At 46.7% G+C, this 18,296-nt stretch overlaps 1 protein-coding gene across 4 annotated transcripts in view; it reads left to right on the top strand.

Annotated features, from left to right (window-relative positions):
• FLNB (filamin B) overlaps nt 1–18,296 on the top strand; it is an 88,361-nt gene that overhangs the window by 23,276 nt on the left and 46,789 nt on the right. For all 4 annotated transcript variants that reach the window (XM_064723658.1, XM_064723654.1, XM_064723657.1 and 1 more), the window contains one exon: nt 17,794–18,042. In XM_064723658.1, the coding sequence (XP_064579728.1) occupies nt 17,794–18,042 (249 nt within the window). The remainder of the gene's footprint in view (nt 1–17,793; nt 18,043–18,296) is intronic.

Raw genomic sequence — 18,296 nt, 5'->3', positions numbered from 1 at the left:
GTTAGGAGATCTGAGCAGTGTGGTACAGCTTTCACTGCATGGCACTGCTTAGCTTGCTGCAGGCTGAATTCCTGCTGATGGTCAAAAGTGGTGGGGGAACAGTATGTGTGTTTAGGTGATGTTTGGAGGAAATGGAGTAGCAGTTTCAGGAAGATGCTGTGTCTGTGAAACTTGTGCTAGCTGCTTCTGTATCTTTTCTCGATTGCTGTACTTGTCTGCCTGTGTGTGTGGTAAACGTGGATACTCACCCGACCCTCTTGCAACCCCCCCACTGGGTGGGGTGAGTAGAGCTCCCCTTGCTCTTCCTGGGAACTTGACCTCGGGTTCAGAGTTGAGTCAACTGAGATCTGAGGTTCTGTGCAATGGGCTAAGCAAGCTCTGCCTGTTTATTTGGATTTGTGCAATGAAACTCCAGTGAGTTTTTCCCCCTAGGTTCTGCTTCTGGGGACTTGGTGAAAGATTTTCTTTCCCCACAAGGCAAAAGTTTGTGTAGTTGCACTCCTGCTTGTTTGTGTTCCTCCTAAGGAAGAACTCATGCTCTGTAATCTATTAGGGAGGACTTTCTTCTAGGTCATCATTAGGAGATAAATCCTGGTTCTGTACTCAAAAGCCTTGAAGTAAGTGTCTGCTGTATCTTAACCAGATGGTTTTCTGGGCTCTGATGTGGTCTCTAATCTGTCTGTCAGCCCCCCTTGGCTCTTTGTCCCTCCTGCAGCTAACCTTGAATTTTGAAGATGCCTACATAATATGTGGTTCATCACAGTGAGGATTGGATCTGCTGTGGTGGGCTTTGGGTTCACCTAATGGATTGCAAATCCTTGTGTAAGCACTATTCTGCTGCAAGCAGTTGAAGTCTAACATCCATAGTGAGATGTATGCTATGTCTAGTTCCTACTGTTCTTGTACATGGTAACTGGGATACAGCCACTGCAAAAATAAACTGGATTTTTTGTGTCAGTGAATGCAAGCTAGGCCACTTCAAACAGCAGCCAAATGAAATTTTGCCCAAGTTCCTGGGGAAGCAAGAGTTGCCTGGCACATCCTCCCTTGTGGTGAGTAAGGCAGCAGACACTGCCCTGGGCTGCTTGGGAGTGAGCAGAGGGTGGAGTAGCTGAATCCTGTCTCCCCTGGTGTGATGGGTTGAAGTTCTTTGAACCTCCTGCTGATATTGCCCTTGAAAGAAAACAGCCATGTCTCTCTAAAGTGTCTGAGAAGAGCGGCCACACAAGCAGCTGCGCTGTCTAGTTACCAGTGGGATGCTTCCTCTGGGTGAGGCGATGGCCCTTTGCTGTTCCTTACAACCTGGAGAAGTAAACAACTAAACTAATGGGAAGGAACAGTAAATACAGAAGGCAATCTCTTACTTTGAAGCGTAAATTCAGCAGATACTTCAGAGTTAATTTGTCTGGGTCACTGCAATATAGCAAGTTTTACTATCAGGCTGATGAGTTGGTAGTGGCAGAGCTTTGACCATCTAGGCTATGGCCTTCCCTGGCTATGCACAGGGACAAGCTGTTTTAACAGCAGCAGCAGGTTGCATGAGCTCTCCTGGCAGCGTTACCCAGTAACAGCACAAAAATGACTGTGGGCTGCACTGACATCATGGGCCGTGGCTCCTTCTCCCTCGCTTCAGGCCATGCTGTAAATCGTGACGCATTTATTTGTCAGAGCATTGAATTACTGTGGCATGAGCTGGCCAGGCTGCGTGGCAGCACCGTTCCCAAATGATGGCTCCTCTGAGGGCGAGGTGGGCACAGCCTGCCCTGCTGAGGGGGCAGGTTGGGCAATGGCTGTTGCAGCACATCCCACTGTCACATTGCTGCGGTTGGTTCTGGCACGGTGTGGGTGCTGTGCTGAGCAGAGGCTGTCGGCCGCCCTCTGCTCTCCCCCTGCTGCTGGGGTGGCTCTTGCTGCATCCTGCCTGCCTGGGTGGGGTGCAGGCATTTGCAACACTGGCCACAGCCCTCTGCATGGCTGCTCTGCTGCAGAGCAACTGCTAGTCCACACACAGCTGATGTGCTTCCACACACTTTTTGTGCTGAAACTTGTGTGATGAGCTCTGGGCTGAGCTATTAAATGCTGCTCTGAAATGCCAACTCCTGTTTTTTGCATTGGTGCTGTGAGCATGTCTGGCCCTGGGGGCTGCCCCAGCCTGACCTGGGGGTAGGAAGCTGGTGGCTGGTCTCTGCACCTCCCAGCCCACAGCAATTTCAGACTGCCCTGTGAGCTTGTGGCTGCCTACTGGTTTTGATTAGTTTGTGGCCTCTCTTGTAAGGAGATAATGTATTCTGCATTTCTGAGCCTACATAAAATGCACTGTCGTAGTTGGTGGGCCCAAAATGAGCAAGTGGTGAGCTATGTGATGTACAGTATGTTGTGTCTGCTCTGGGGCCCTGCAGCAGAAGGCAATCACCCATGATATGTGCATTTGAAGGTTATTCAAACACAGAAGAGGAAATGCTGTTCCCCTCGGCTAGATACTGACTTGCTCTATCTGTGTTTCCTTTAATTGGTGTAATTAACTGTTTTGCATTCCCTTTTCTCACAACAACCTTGCAGTAGTAGGTGCAGCAGTTTTAGTGGACTTTCCATAGGCAAATACTGGCAAGCCAGGTCTTGGAACTAGTTTAAATCTCAGTGCTAAAACACTGCTGGGTACATCTTGGAGGTGAGCTTCAGCTTTGCACAGATCCTCCCTTTGTTATAAGGTGAGTGATAGGAGCAGGTTTCCCTAGTCTCAGACTGCAGGAACAAAGAGCCTGAGCTGGGGTATATGTGCAGGGTCCTGCATTTGTCTTTGACACATCTTCCACACTGGGAACTGACAGTATAATAAATACACCTTCTATCTGTCATGGTGTGAGACACACATCTTGGATTTATCTCTCTGCTTTTGATCCTTGCTACAGAACAGGAAATGCTGGCTTGCTAAACCAAATTGGTGTCTAACTGTCATCTTGATGGTGCAAGGTATCATATGTTGCCTCACCATCACAGCTAGACAGTGAATTTCTGTAGAGTTTCTCTGCAAAACTAGAAGTAATGCTGCTTGTTGGTCTCCCAAGTAATCTGAAGTCCAGGCATCTTTGAGCCCCCTGTTTGCTGATGTCACTCTAGTTGCAGTGGCTCTCTGGGCAGTTGTTACTTCCCCAGACATGGCTTGTTACCAAATTCCCCTGTAGGGGACAAGCTAATGTCTGAGCAGACTTTAACATCCCAAGTGTTCCCACAGATGGTATTTTGTCGTGTTGTTTCAGTTTTGTTCCGGCTGTTGATTACCAGTGTGGTTGCATGCAAATATCCTATAGCTCATGTAACCGCTAGAACAAGATCAATGATCTAATTAAAAGTCAAATAGAAACAGCTTTAGTTGTCTCTGGGGATTATTGCTTTTGGTAACTCTTGTAGGCATGTAGTAAAAATGCAGCTATGAAGAAGGAGAAAATCTAGGCTGGTGGCTGCCAGGAAAATTTGTGATGATGCTTAAAAGGGCAGTGACTTCTGGTGCCACAGCTGGAGCTCACCGGTGCTGGACACTGCTACTGTCAGAAAGTCATGACTAAGACATGGAGGACCCTCTGTGGTGGTGCCACCTTAATGCTCTCAGTACTTTGTGATCATGTGTTCCTGTGCTATTTAGTGCTGACTTATGTGAGTTTGATGCTCTTAATAGAGGATGCAGCATATGTGCTGGACAACTGAACACTGACATTGAACTTGGGTGGCCAAAGCAGGGAGGGTAACTTGCCATAGGCCAATACAGCTGCTTTGGAGAAGACCCCATCTTGCAGAGGTTGCTGCATGTTGATAAACCAGCTCCTGTGCTAATAGTACTTCTCTGGCCTAACCTGGGTGCTGAGCAAGAGCAGGGATTGTCAGGTCAATCAAGGTGCTAGTGACCAAGTGAATTGTCTACTTGGTGGGAGGCCACAGTCCGGTGACCCAGGAGTGCCTGCAGCTCCCAGGTGGCCAGTTATGTTTTTTGCATCCAAAAAGACATAGAAGAGCCTGAGAGAGTCATCCAAAAAGACATAGAAGAGCCTGAGAGAGTCTTCTAGTGTCCAGATTCTCTCCAAATACACGAGTGAAGAAAGGCTGATTGCATTCAGCTCACAGCCACTGTACAGCAGGGTGGCTCAGCATGCCCTTGGTGCTGTCACACTGGATGATCTGTGGCTGCTCAGTGAGCATTGCTGAGCATGCTAATGACTTGCAGACATCTGCTGCTACAGGGATAGAAGCATGTGCTACTCCTGGACAAGGGTATTACACAGACCTTGTCCCATGGAATTAACTGCTTTGCCATTGGGATTCTCACTGTAGTATATCCCAATCTCCTGCTTTCTGGGAAGAGGCAGTTTGGAGCTACTCTGTGAGGGTTGTGTCATGGAGAAGGTTTGCTTTTCTGTGAAAGCACTATGAGCAGCAGACTTGAGTGAGGAGCTGCTAGTTCAGGCCCTGTAAACAGTGGAGATGTCTGGGATTTCTGGGTGGAAAGCTCTGCTGATTGACTCTTGATTCAAACAGGGAAGCCCTCTGAAGTTAGTGGCATAAAGCCCTACCTCAACATTTCAAATTTTGCTGTGGTTTTGTAGCCTAGCTTGGAGTTCGGTATTTGAGTAAAGAAATATTTCTTCTGATAAATAACTAAATGAAACTATGTCACTTTGAAAGGTTTTATTTGCAAAGAGAAAAAATGAGCTGCTTCACACATAGTGCTGTAGCTATTGGTTGAAAGCACTGCCTAAGGCAGAGGAAGTGCAAATATTTAAATTAACCAGCTTTATTGCTTAAACATAGGCTTTAACAACCTGCAGAATATTTCTTATTCTACCTGTAAGAAAAGTAACTCAGACTTCTGAAGCAGTGCCTGGTTAGCTACAGCATTTAAGCTCAAATGTTGAAGCTGAAAGAAGCAGCCCAGACTTCCTCTGGGAGTAAGATAAACACATGTGGGACTCTTGTTGTGGTTGGATGAAAGAAAAAGTACACCAGTAAACATTTTTCAGGGTGAAATGGAGGAATTGCTAAAAACAATGTTGTCTAATGGTGCATCAAACCTGGTAGGTACCTGGAAGAGGTATGGGAGGTCAGACAGAGCAATGTAGCTTGCAAAGTTGCTGCCACTATTCCTTCCAGCTCTAGAAAATTTGTCTCTAGAGCCAGTGCTTTGCATTTTTAGTGTTGTGTTAAAAATGTGAAATACAATAGGCTTGCAAATGTGAACAATGTGAGACTGCAGATTGAAAATGGGATCGTGCAGCTGGTGAGGATTTGGGTAATTGCCTGCACCCTTCTTGGTCAGCATGTGTGTGATGGAGTGCTGTCCCTGAAGACTGGGAGAGATCTGCAGGCTTGTGAAATTTGGAAAGACTTGTGTGAAGCCTTTAGTTGGAGGATTTGAAGCCCAGCCTCTGGAGAGGAAAGGTAGCATCTCTGAGCGCTGGCCAGTTTGGAAACTGTTAGCAGCCAGAGCGTGTCACGGCTGAGCAGCTCCTGGCTGAGTTGGGTTAGGCTGATGGTGTCAGATGGGCAGACCTGCCTCTGTTTTGCTAGAGAGTGACAGGATGGCCCCTGAGCAGAGCCCTGGCACGGCACAGGAGGATAGTTCTGGGGCCTGGGGCTGGCAAGCTGGGGTGAGATGGGGACGTGGACTATTTGTGGCCATGGAAAACCCACACATTTGAAGCCAAGCTTTGCTGTGCAGGGAGTGAGTTTGAGTGGGAGCTGCGGGTGTATGGTTTGCATGAGCGGGTGTCACAGCTGGGGCTAATGTGTGCTCAAGCTGTGCCATTAATCCCAGCTGCTCCTCTTTAAGGTGCTTGGAGACCACCCGTGCACACTGTGCCTCCGCAGACTCTGCCCCGTGTTCCGGCCGTGAAAGCTCCTCTCAGAAGAGCCTGGCTGATAGTGGCTGCCACAGTGGGATGAATGATCTGGGCCTGGAGCCAAGCGTAGATTCCTTATGTTAGCGGCTTGTAGCTGGAACTGTATAAACACAGCGCTGTCGTGTGTGGGGTGTTAAACACACAGGGCTCAAATCCACACGGTGCAGGGGACAGCCTGGTGGGATGTGCACATGGAAGTGTGCTTACTGTGTTGCACAAGCATACAGAGAAGTGTTTGAGCTTCATTGTTTCCCCAGAAAGAGGGGAGAGCATTTTTCCATCAAGATACAGCACACAGTATTGTTTACTTAAGAATGGGAATTTCAGGAAGAAAGCAATCCCATTCCTTCTTTGAGAGGACTAGTCATGGTTTCCAGTAGAGGTGAAGGGTAGGTGTCTGTATGTGAAAGCTCGTGGGGAATTAAATCTAGCTGACTTATGCACAGAAGCTTGAAGACACCTTCATAATGGTCATGGAAAAGCAGCAACACTTTCCAGGCCGTGCATGTGTTTGTAGTGACTGTGTCCTGCAAATCTTGCTCAGTGTGCAGCTGCAGAAAGCAGCCTGCCTGTGTGTCACCTCCTCCTGCTGGACACTCACATGGCAATGCTGTGGTGATGGCTGGAGCTTGAAGACAGGATAAGGGCTCATTTTAGATATTTCACATCATCACAGCAGTGCTGAAGGGCAGTGGCTGGTGGGACAGTTCTGGTGTTGGGGTGTGCGGGTTTTGGGCTACTTCTGGTGCTCTGTGTTTGTGTTGAGTGAGTACTATGTGTGAATGTCAAAATGAACTGATGAAATTCAGATTTGGGGGATAATTCCAAAGTGCCTGTTCCAATCTGCACTGAAGGTACAGTTGCACATGTCATAGTTTAAGCCCAGCCAGCAACTCAGCCCCACACAGCTGTTCACTCACTTCCCTGCTGTGGGATGGGGGAGAGAACTGGAAGAGTAAAAGTGGGAAAACTCGTGTGTTGAGATGAAGACAGTTTAATAAGCAAAGCAAAACAAGGCATTTATTCACCACATCCTATGGGCAGGAAGGTGTTCAGCCATCCATCATGTGTAATGGTTACTGGGGAAGACAGGTGACATCAAATGTCCCCCCTGCTTCTTTCTTCTGGTTTTGTGCTGAGCATGATATTATGTAGTATGGGGTATCCCTTGAGTCACTGGGGATCTGCTGTCCCCTCCCAATTTCTTCTGCGTCCCCAGCCAACTCACTGGTGGGGTGAGGGACAGAAAATGCCTTGATGCTATGTAAGCATTGCTCAGCAGTAACAAAAACATGCTTGTGTTATCAGCATAGTTTTCAGCACAAATCCAAAACCCAGCCCCGTTCCAGCTACTGTGAAGAAAATTCATTCTGTCCCAGCCAAACTGAGCAGAACATGTTCAAATTAATTACCTTGCCTGTTGCTTCTCAGGGAAATAGTTGGACAGTGATAGCTGGATTAACTCTGTCATTAAGCTGCAGAGCATCTGCAGGATGGTACCTGGGTTTATATGCTTCAAAACAAGCCTGCATAGAGCAGTGCTGTTAGGTGCTCAGAATCAGAGATGATCAAAACTGAGAAAAACCACAAATCTTTTGTAAAGCTAAAGTAACTGGTACATTACTTTTTGATGTGTTACTTACCCCAAACCACAAAATGTGCTCCAATCCTCAGTACTTTGGTGCTGCAGAGCAGAGTGGAGATGGGTTGAGCTGTGCAGAGCTGCATGAATGGGGATTTCCTTTGAACAGCCCTGTGCACAGTGAATCACAGTCAGTGTAGCAATTCTGGTTCAAATGGAAAAATTGAATCTTGGTGTATGTTGTGGCCAAGGATTTCCCCAAACAGTAATCAGTTCTGATAATTTCAAATGTGTTGGTTTTGGCTTCACAAAGTCCAACCCTTGCAGCTTTTGTGCCTGGCGTCTGTTACACAGGAGATGTTAGACAGCCCTATCTGAATGGGCTCATTTATCTCTGCAAGATTTTACATGCTGTTTCATATAACTATCTTGACCTACCCCCAGTGTGAATAAACACGTTGTTAGTAGCACAGAGGTCGCTTTGGTGCCTGGAAACCTCTGCATTATTATATTGCTTCTTTGGTCTTGCTGAGGCATCTTTTTTTTTTTTGTAGCCCTGTCTTCCAATTATTTTCTCTCCAGTGCCTGAGGGTGGACCTTCCTGTTATCGCCGGCACTGAAGATTGGTAACATTCATTCATTAATGTGAGATGCAGAACAGCACTAACAACTCTGCCAGCCTCTGGGAGGTCTTTGCAAGAACTAGACAGGTTTTTGACCTTGATGAGACCTGAAGTAACCTGAGATTTAGGATTACCTTAATCCTACAGAGGTGGTTACAGCACTCTTAGGCTTTGGAGACAGTTTGTAGCTTTATGTCACTTGCACTGTTCTGGCACTACAGTTGTTTTCTTCGGTTCTGTCTTTCTGATAGAGGCTTGGCTTTCTAGTTGTGTATGCACATGTTGTGAGGACATGCTGTTTTTGTTTGCACATGGGAATGAAACAACCTTGAGTTGATCGGACTCCTAGAGAAGTGTTTTTGTGGGGTGTAGACAATTATACATTTGACTAAAATTTTAACGTCTTGTTTAAACTGAAATTCCTTTCCTGTGAATTGGCTAGTGGTGTTGCTGACTCAGGTGTAGCTTTCTGCTCTGATGGGAAGGTGAGGCCTTCCTGTGCCATGGCAGTACATGTACTGACTCCTGGGGAGCACAGACCAGGTGTAGGATCATTCCCTTTTCTCTCCTGTCTCATGACTGGAGGAGGGAGGTGTAGTTTGTGTCATGTCACTTGGTTTCAAAAGTTGAGCCAAGTGTTTCTCAGCAGAGTGTGATAAAGGCAGGAGGATGCCTTCTTCCCCCTCCCTCCATCATTTAGCAGAAATCCAATTCTGGCATGTTCACTCCCCACTGCAGGGACTTTCCTTCTCAAGTTATTCCTGGATGATTAATTAGCCCTTGGACGCCTTGTGCTGTGCTGTTGTTCCCATGGCTTCCCGGAGCTTCCCTCCTCCCGCCTCTGAACCTGGGGCTGTGTCCGTGTGGGTGCTGTCCTGAAGCCCTTCTCTGCAGCCCCATCCCGGGCTGCCAGGCACTGTCCGGGGGCTTTCCCAGCCCTCCTGTTGTCTGTGAGGCTGATGCAGTCAGTCTTGCCACGCTGCCGCCTGTGCTGTCCTGGAGGATGGGGCTCTCTGACTCGAGTCCATGGGGAGCAGAATTGTCCCATGTAGCCTTGGGCTCCCTTTGCATAGTGAAGTATGAAGGCTGGCTGCTCCGCCACCCAGCTTCCACTTATTCCTCCCTGGAAACGTGGATCTTTGCCATCGAAGGGGCTGAACGTCACCTGCTGGTTCGGTGCGGTCTGTCCCCAGCACGGGCATGTGGGCCCGCGGTGTCCCAGCCGCTCCTGGGGCCGGTAGCAGCACCGGAGGGGCGCTGGGATGAGCTCAGCAGCGGGGAATGTGCTGTGCTGGTGCAGGGCCCGGGCTCACAGGGCCCATTGTGGGGTGGTTTTGGCACTGATGCCGTGGGCGGTGTCGTGCTGTGGCAGGCCCGGAGCCCGCTGTGCTTCTGCCATGTATGGGGCGGGAGCTGCAGGTGGGGCACGGGGGTTCCAGCACTGGGGAAAGCCCTTGTGGTGCCTCCCGTGCCCCGGCCGCCGGTGCTCGGCTGTGCCAGCGCTCGAGGTGAGCCGGGGTTTTGGGGTTAGTGTGGCGCTGGCGCTCTGCCCCGCCAGGCTGGCGAGGGGCTCGCTGGCTGTGGACAAAGCAGCACTCATGGCAACTTACTGCTCTACAAAGGCGGAACATTCAGACGCCTTCCTTTTTCCCCCCTCCCGCCCCAAAAGGATGTCAGATAATGGGCACAGCATTCCTGTCTGCTGTTCAGCTCGGTATCAGTGCTGCAGTCCTGCAGCTGTGAGTGGGGACCTGCTTGGCCGGGAGCAGACGGGTCTGAAACAGCCACAGTGAATGGCAGCTCTTATTGTTCTGTATTGCATCCTTGCTCACTGCTAATCCCATCCCAGCAGCGTGCCGGCAGTGCGGAGCCCTCCTGGTGCTCACAGACAGCATTCACAGCAAGGGTTGGATGTGCACTAACACCTGTCTGCAGCTCTTCCTGGATGTAAGAGTAATCTGTTTACCTTCTCATATCCTAGCTTGGGATATGGCACTTAAGGCAGCACAAACCTAGGTGTGTTCAGACTGAAAGTATTAAGGAATTTGATCATAAGCCACCCGCAGTTTGACTATTTTCCCCAGCCGCCTTAAGAATTCTTAATTTTGAAATTCTTGACTTCTCCTTCAAGCCCCCTTGGGTGATTTCAGTTTCTCTTGGAGAAGCTGGGTTGGTTGCTGTTGCTGTTATACTGCTGGCTTAAACTTACTTTCTTGCTTTGTGTTATGCCTTTCTCTTCTGGATGCAAGACATGAGTGTTCTCTGGGTACCTATTAAGATGTTGGGCAGAGCTATTTTAATCTGTACTTTGCTCCTGAGAGCTCCATTGGTTTGATTATTTTTATTCTTCACTGTATTAAAAGTCTGTGTGATTTTTTTTTTTGGCCAAACTTACACTAAAAGGACTGGATTTGAACTTTTTTTTCAGTTGCCAGCTCCACCTCATGAGATCCTTTCTCGAGGCCCAATAGGCAGTACAGGATGATGTATGCAACAGTGGCCTGAAGTTCTGACATAATTGGTGTCGATTCCAGTTGAAGTAAATACTATTTAATAGTTTAAAACCCTCTGAAGTATAATGTTTAATATCTCAAATCCAAAGATTTGTCTCACAAAGGAATCTTGCTGCTTGTTTTTTTTTTTTTTTAAATAACCAGTCACTGTGGTAAGCATAGAAGAAAATGGTTTCTGTCCCTTGCAAAAAAGTAAAACCCTTTTTATTATCTTTTCCATCCTCCTGCCCATGTCTAGATCACTACTCAGTTACTGTTCTTACAACCCTCCAGTGAAAAGTCATTCCTCCTCTGGAAAACCTACCTTGTAAAAAGCTTAGTGGATCTCTGAGTGTACATGATGTATCACTTAGACTTCCTGAAGATACACTTTTTCAGGTGATGGAATCCCTGAGGCTCCTTGGTGATGCTGAGTGGCTGTGCCTTGGCAGGGTGTGGGTGCTCAGCTGGGAGCAGTGAGCTGAAAGCCCAGGGAGACTCAGGTAGGCTGGTTCTGAGGATCAGCTGTCCTGGGGGGGTCACAGCACTGCCTGCAAATGCTGCTGAGAGCAGAGCTGCAGTGGGACTGGAGCCCGTGGCAGTCAGAGGCTGGCAGTCACAGCTGGGTACCCACAAACTGACTCTGTGTGATGGGCACAGCCTGTGCCTCCCTGGGCTGAGCGGCTGCACGCAGCGGGGCACACGCCATGTGCTGGCCTCAGGAGCTGGGATGGGGACCTGGGCTCAAGGGACACTGGAGGAAATGGTTGCAGTATGTTCTCAAAGCACAGAGGAGCCCCTGTAATTGATTTAAAGACATATTATCCCTACAGAGGATGTTGCTAATGTCTTTAGCAGACACAGTAAGCCTGTGAACACATACTGTATGCTTCAGCAAAGAATTTCCTTGGGCGGCTTGCTCAGCTCCATCTCATCTGCATACTTCTGTTTGGCATGTGGCTCTGCTCAGTGTGGTGTTTTCTTTGTTCCAGAAGATTAAGCCCTAATCATTGCTTAATTTTTCTGTCCCATAGCTGCTGTAGCTATTTAACAATAGGTGAGAATAACTAGAGGTGGAGAAATGCTCAAAGATGCTGAGATGTAAAATTCCTACAGTCTCTTCATAACTGATCCATAATTATATGAACTTTGTACGTGCTATACAAAATTCCTTCCATGCCTGGAAATAAGGAGTAAGAGCTGTTGGTGAGACTTCTCATTTGTTTGGTATTGAGAACCATGGATTTGGTTTCCCCCTACATAAAATGCATAGAACAAAAGTTTAAGTATGGAAGACATAAAAAATGAAGAGGAAGACCACTTTTTAGAGAAGGTGGATGCAAAGATCAGTGCTGGTTGTGGTTTAACTTCTCAGTGTGAAAATCAACAGCAAAGCTTCTGAGATGGCTCTATGAGATTGCGAACAAGCTGTGTTGACTGCAGCCTCAGCCATGAAACTATTTTAAAAAATAAAATTCACTACTCAAAAGCTGCTTTTTCAGTCCTTTCATTTGTTTTGCAATACTTCCACAGTCTGTATGACTAGCTTGATTTAGTAAGGAAGCTGTCTGCCTCGGTAGCTTGTTTCCACTAATTGTCCAGCAGAGAATGACTTGCAGCTCTGCTGTAGGGCAGAGTTCAAGCAGCATTGCCACAGTTTGGGTCGTACTTATGCTTAATCTGAGTGCAGAGCAGACTTGCACATGAGCAGAAGATACTAGTCACAAACTTGTTTATAATGCTTTTTTGGTTTTGGTTTTTTTTTAATTGTAGAATTATAGACCTAATAAAGGTCATATTGTTCAAGCCATGTGTTCCAAGTAGAATTTAGGGAGTTCTAATGGAGTAAATAAATGTGCAAGCTTCCAACCAGTGCCAGGTTTCAGTTCTGGCACTGGCTCCTGGGGCAGCTATAAGCAGAAATGCAGAGGATCAAGAACTGGCAGTTCTCTACTTGGTAGGTTGAGTTGGGAAGTTTTTTGTGGCTCAAGCCATAAAAATGACACACATTTGTCTCAAAATGGTCACATTGCTGGCTCAGACTAGTCACACTGCACTTGGACATCTTTCTTTTTGCTTTGGGGAGTGTGATTTTAGCAGTCCAAGTGTAACATATCATATTAGTATTTTAGTATAGTGCAACAGTTATAAATCAGTTTGAGCAGTTGAAAATTGATTCCTTTTCAAGACTGAGACTGGTGGTATGTACTGCTGGCCTATGGAATTGCCATAATCCATATTTTGGGCTGCTTGCCACTTAGTTAATAGGATAATAAAAATGGAAGAATTACAATCTAGACTCAGAGGTGTGATGGAAGCAAATGAGCTCTGGTTCAGCCTGTTTTCCTGTTCACCCTACTAAGCAGCCACTTAATAGCTGACTAGGAAGCAGGATACTTCTACATAAAACTTAATGTTGTAGGCTATATATAGGTGCTTTTTTTTTAAAGAAAGAGTATGCTTGCTTATTCAATACTGTTGTTGATTCTGCAGAAGAGCTTAAGTCTGGCTGGCAGGTTTTCTCCAGCAGTCAGCATGTATGTCATGTTGAGATGCACCCTGACAGCAGGACCTTGGCAGGGGCTGACAGCAGCTCCTGCCTGCAGCTAAGTGGGGGCTGCATCTTGCTGATGGCTGCTGCTATTTTGCTGATATTGGGTTATCATCAGGTACTTCTAGAGGAGGAAAGCAAGTTGGAGATGGGGAGTTGAAGTTAAAATGCACGTTGAACAGTGTAGGTGAGAAGGAAGGTTTGTGTTAAATCCAAACTTAAACATTTCTGTGGTTTTTGCTTCTTGCTGGTTTAGGACAGCATGTCTAGCCATAAGAACTTACAGACTGTCTGAAAGCGGTCACCTTGCAGCATTCAAAGTTTTGGAGTCCGCAGCAAGAGTGGCGGGAGAACTTGCATATCACACCCACAAAATTCTTAGTTCTGATAATAATAAAAAATCCCAAACACACCAAAACCAGCACAAAACCCTCTTTCCAAACCCTTTATCCACTGGCTCTTCTAGATGACATCTCTAAAGTTGCCTGTTTCCAGTTGAGCTAAAGTCCTCCCAAGTACTAGTGTTGAAGCAAGAGGGAGGGCCTGTGCCATGGATTCCTGCTTCATGCCTGGGCTTCCCATAAAAATGTGCCCTTTGAAAGTAGAAGTCCAGTGATTGTCAGTAAGTATGAGTCAGCTGTGCAGGGACTTTGATCTCCAAAGCACACATCTCCTATGGAAACCAGGGAACATTGCTCTCTGCCACACCTGTAGGGGCATTTGCAGAGGTTAACATAAGCACTGTGGCATGAATACAGCAAGTTATACAGATGACTGTGCTTTCTCCAAGAAGGGTTACATTAAAGCTGTCTGCAATGATGCTATAAAGAGTTGGTTCAGCCCTGCTAAATGATCTTGGCAGATGAGATCCAGCAGCTTGCTTCCTCCAAGCCCCAGGAAGGCTGGGACCAGTGGCTGTCTCCTGCATGGAGAGGGCTCCTTTAATCTACGGAAACGTGGCTGGTGCTATGGAGTAAACACGCTCTCACAGCTGAGGGCAGGCAATTTGTTTCTGTCCACCTAACTCATTGAAGCTGAAAGCCAAATGCAGCTGGGCTGCTGGAGATGAATTGTCAAGGGGCTGGGCTGTTTGGTTCAGAAGCACTGACAAGAGTGTGCATCTCTATGCTGTAAATTTACTGTGAGCTCCAGTGGAGCACTTGAGAATCATGACTTTAAAGGTTCTGTAAAGCATTGACTGTGTGAGTAATAAGTATGGCTAAAAGTAATTTTTGTTGTAGGGAAGTAGTGGTGAAAGTCTGCTGTTTATGTAATCTGTTTTCCAGCCTGAGATGGCCAGAAAGTGTCTTGAAGCAGACCAGGGAGTGGAGGGAATTCAGTGGCAAGCCAGCTGAGCTGGGATACAAGCAGGGCCTGCAGTAATGATTGTTGGTTCTTAAGTGTCATTGGAGTATATTATTTTTTCCACTGTCCCTACACCTTGGCAGTATTACACTTACAGTGTGCAGTCAGAACTGGTGGGGGATGCTTGTAAATTTGGTTGTACTAATTGTTCAGAGGGCCAGCTCTGTGCTCCCTGTACAGGACCTGAAAGGATGCATGTATTCCTTGTTGCCACTTTCATCTTAAAGCCCAAGATGCACTGAGTGTTTTTAGTCAATTAATGAAAAAGGCAGCACTAAAGCAGAGGCTCTTCTGGTGAGGCTGAGTGCTCAGCTGGAGCTGAGCTTTACAGCAGTGCATGGAAGCTAAGCCTGCTTTGAGCTGGACTTTGGTCTTTTCTTGAATGTGGAGGGTTCTTTTATATAGTGATAGAGATTGTAATCAGTGCTGGGAGTGGGGTGCCTGTGAGAAGGGCCTGTGGGCACTCTGCTGGGTCCTGATAAGGTCTGTCCTGCCCAGGAGTTCTTCTCCCTGCCTACTTCCCACCCCAAATAAAAGCAGACAAGCCCTCCTCCTTAGCTTGGAAAAAATGACATCATGAGATCCCTATGCCTGTCAGGAAGCTGGGAGGCTGTGAGGGCTTGCTAACTTGCTAACAAAGTGCAGTCGTGGCAGTGGCACCAACCCCAGAGAGGAAGAGCTGTCCTGTTCCTGTGGTGACCTTTTCCTGTCATCAGAGCAGCAGCCCTGTGCCCAGCCTTTCTGGATGAGGCTGGTGAGATGGGATAGTCTTGCTCTTGCTGGGAAGCCTGTACAGGCTGGTTTTCCCCAGGTCAAGAACCACAGCCCAGCTGTGCCTTTGGAGAGGGCAGCGGGGTGCTGGGGGCAGCTCTGAAGATGCAGCTGGTTGCTGCAGTAACCACAGTGCAACCACATATAGACATTATTTATGTGCCATAAATATAAAATGAGCTATTCTTTATCTTGAGTAATATGTCTGTAGCATCATACTCAAGGTGGTTCTGTCCTGCTGGCATTCCTCCCTGGAAATGCTGCATAGTTTTCTGAAATGAGCTTGCTTGTAGCATACTAAATCATTGCTATGTCCCTCTAGTAAAAATGCCGATGTGGATATAAATCTGAAACTGAAGCTTGGAGGCATTTCTGGAGCAGAGGTGGGCTGGCCAGTGGTGTGCTCCAGCACCAAGTGTGACCTGGTAGTTGTGCCATGGAGTGGGAGGAAGGAGCTGCTGGCACAGGGGCAGGGAGGGCACTGACCTGTTTGTAGCTCAGCTGGAAAGAGGACAGGAAAGAGTAACAGTAGGGTCTGTTTAGTTGTTGCTAGGAGACCCACTGTTTATGTGATGTAGACTTTTACCTTGGAACCTGTAATTAAAACCCAGTAGGGCTTAATCACCCCATAGCTATCTATTGTGTATCTTGGCCTGGATGTGTAATCAGTGAGCAGTCAAGTGGCAGACGCATATCGTAATCCTGTAAGATTAGTCAAAACTGATGTTAAAAAATCTCATGCAAATAAATCTGAGTAGAAACCAGACACTAACTACCCAGAAAGTCCAAATGCCTTTCAAGGTCTTAAGTTACAGCATTATCTGTTTAGGACATACTGCTCTATTGTGAAACCATGTAAATATTAACTGCTTTGCCTGAGCGTTGGGTTAAAGGGTGATTGCTATTCTTGATCACTATTCTGTATAAACACTTGTTTGAAAAGTTAGATCTTTTTGCATTGGTGAGATGGTGCTGGGTTGCTGCTGTGGTCTCTACTGCTGAAGAGGAGTAGTTAAGGCACGCCCAGTGAGTGTTGGGCACAAGGAGGGTCATCTTGGAGGACTTGCCTGTTAACATTCTGGATGTGAACTGGAGAATGCAATCCAGTTACAGAATACTTTTGCTTTGTTGGCTAGGACTCTAAGATTTCTGTACAATAATTCTGGTGGCATGAAAGAGATTTTATACACCTGTAATTGTCTTTACTCCTGCATATGCTGCAGGAGCTGGAGAGTAGACAGAAGTTTCCAGGTTACTTGTAACTTCTGTTGACTGAAAAGGGATTTCTCTAACAGCTTGCACTTGAAATGGAAGAAAGAACCAAAAGATGCTGTGCTGTAACATTCTGCTGAGAGTAAGAGGAATTGTCAGCTGAGAGCATCCTGGAACATTGCAGAAGTGCTCTGATTTGTGTGAGCTTGAAAAACTGGAGCTGTTAGCAGTGTAATATAGCCTGAGTAACAACTACAAGCTCAAAGGGAGGGAGGTGTGAGAAACGAGGCCCACGCCTCAAAAATTTCAAGAGTTTAATAAGGAACAAATCAATAAAGCAAAAGTAACAGCGCTGATTGTAACAAAGGCATCCAGTGTGTGACTCATTAAAGCTGAAGTAACTTGCATGTGAATTCACAGAACATAGCGGTCACTTTACAAGGCCAAACCAATGCAGAAAGGCATCCTGCCTCTGCAGACTTTGCTTTTGAAAATCTGATCTTGATATCCAGCAGCCTTAAATTTAGCTCCATAGTGTGTTTTAAAGCAGAACAGCAGCATGGTCACTCGGGTGATAAATTTTTCTTAAGCTGGAGCATCATATAGAAAAGCCAAAGCTGGCTCTTTTCTGTAGCTCTGAATTTGCAGAGTGAAGGGATGATGTCTTGTGTTATGGAGCAAAGGATTGTCCAGGGACTTCACTGCCCACCTTGCTGATCGTACACAGGTCTTGACATGTCCAATACAGACCGATTTCAAACTCTGTATTTGCTTGTCTTCACTACAGAGCAGCACTTCATTTTATTCCCTACCATTTAAAAGGCAAATTATTGATGTGTGTGGGAGACATGTTTCTGTATATAAATGGTGTTTCCTAAATGATGCTTTTATCTATGCCCTGGAGTGTATCATGCCTATTGGGATGCTGGTTTTGTGACCTCCATCACATGCTGTTTGGCCTTTTTCATAAGATACAAATGCCATTACAAGATATGCGGTGATACTTATCCAAATCATGGTACTAGAGGTCTTAAACTGCCACTTCTCCTGCTGAAGGAGCAAGTGACAAATCATAAAGCTGAAGAGCAAGTGACAACTGGAGAGCACTGAGTCCTTTGACTCCTCTCTTTTTGCCCTTTCTAATGCTTCCTGTGAGGAAGGGCGTCTCTACCTGAACAAATGTCTGCAAGTGCCCTGGGTCAGTTTTCTTGTCCTTGATTACCTGCATGAGTGCAGGCACATTGTTTTAAAAACACACCTCTTTTCTCTAGAATGGCAGGTGATCAGTTGTATGTGTTTTGTCTTCCAGATAGCAAAGCCATAGTTGATGGAAACCTGAAGCTGATCCTTGGCCTGATATGGACCCTTATCCTTCACTACTCCATTTCTATGCCAGTGTGGGAGGATGAAGGTGATGATGATGCAAAGAAGCAGACTCCTAAGCAGAGGCTGCTGGGCTGGATCCAGAACAAAATTCCCTACTTGCCAATCACAAACTTCAATCAGAACTGGCAGGATGGCAAAGCACTGGGTGCTCTTGTTGACAGCTGTGCTCCAGGTAAGTCCTTTGTTCTGATGGCCAGTGTTTTCCTTGCTTGTTGTCTTTTTGGCTGCTCTTCCTATGGGAGGAGGTTTTCACTGCTGAGCTTGAGACTGGAATGAGGCTTTCAGAAAACCAAAAGAGTCCAAAGAGACCAGCTGCAGGAAGCAGCAAGTTGTAAAGTTCTTGGCCAAGAGAAATTCTGACCTGTAGCAGAATGTGTGATTGCATTATGGGAGGCGCCACATCTAAGCTTTGTATTGGGTGCAAGG

The sequence above is a fragment of the Zonotrichia leucophrys genome, chromosome 12 (assembly GCF_028769735.1).
Source record: "Zonotrichia leucophrys gambelii isolate GWCS_2022_RI chromosome 12, RI_Zleu_2.0, whole genome shotgun sequence".
Lineage (NCBI taxonomy): Eukaryota > Metazoa > Chordata > Aves > Passeriformes > Passerellidae > Zonotrichia > Zonotrichia leucophrys.
Note: the sequence above shows the minus strand (reverse complement) of the source record. Positions and strands in the feature narration are given on the sequence as shown.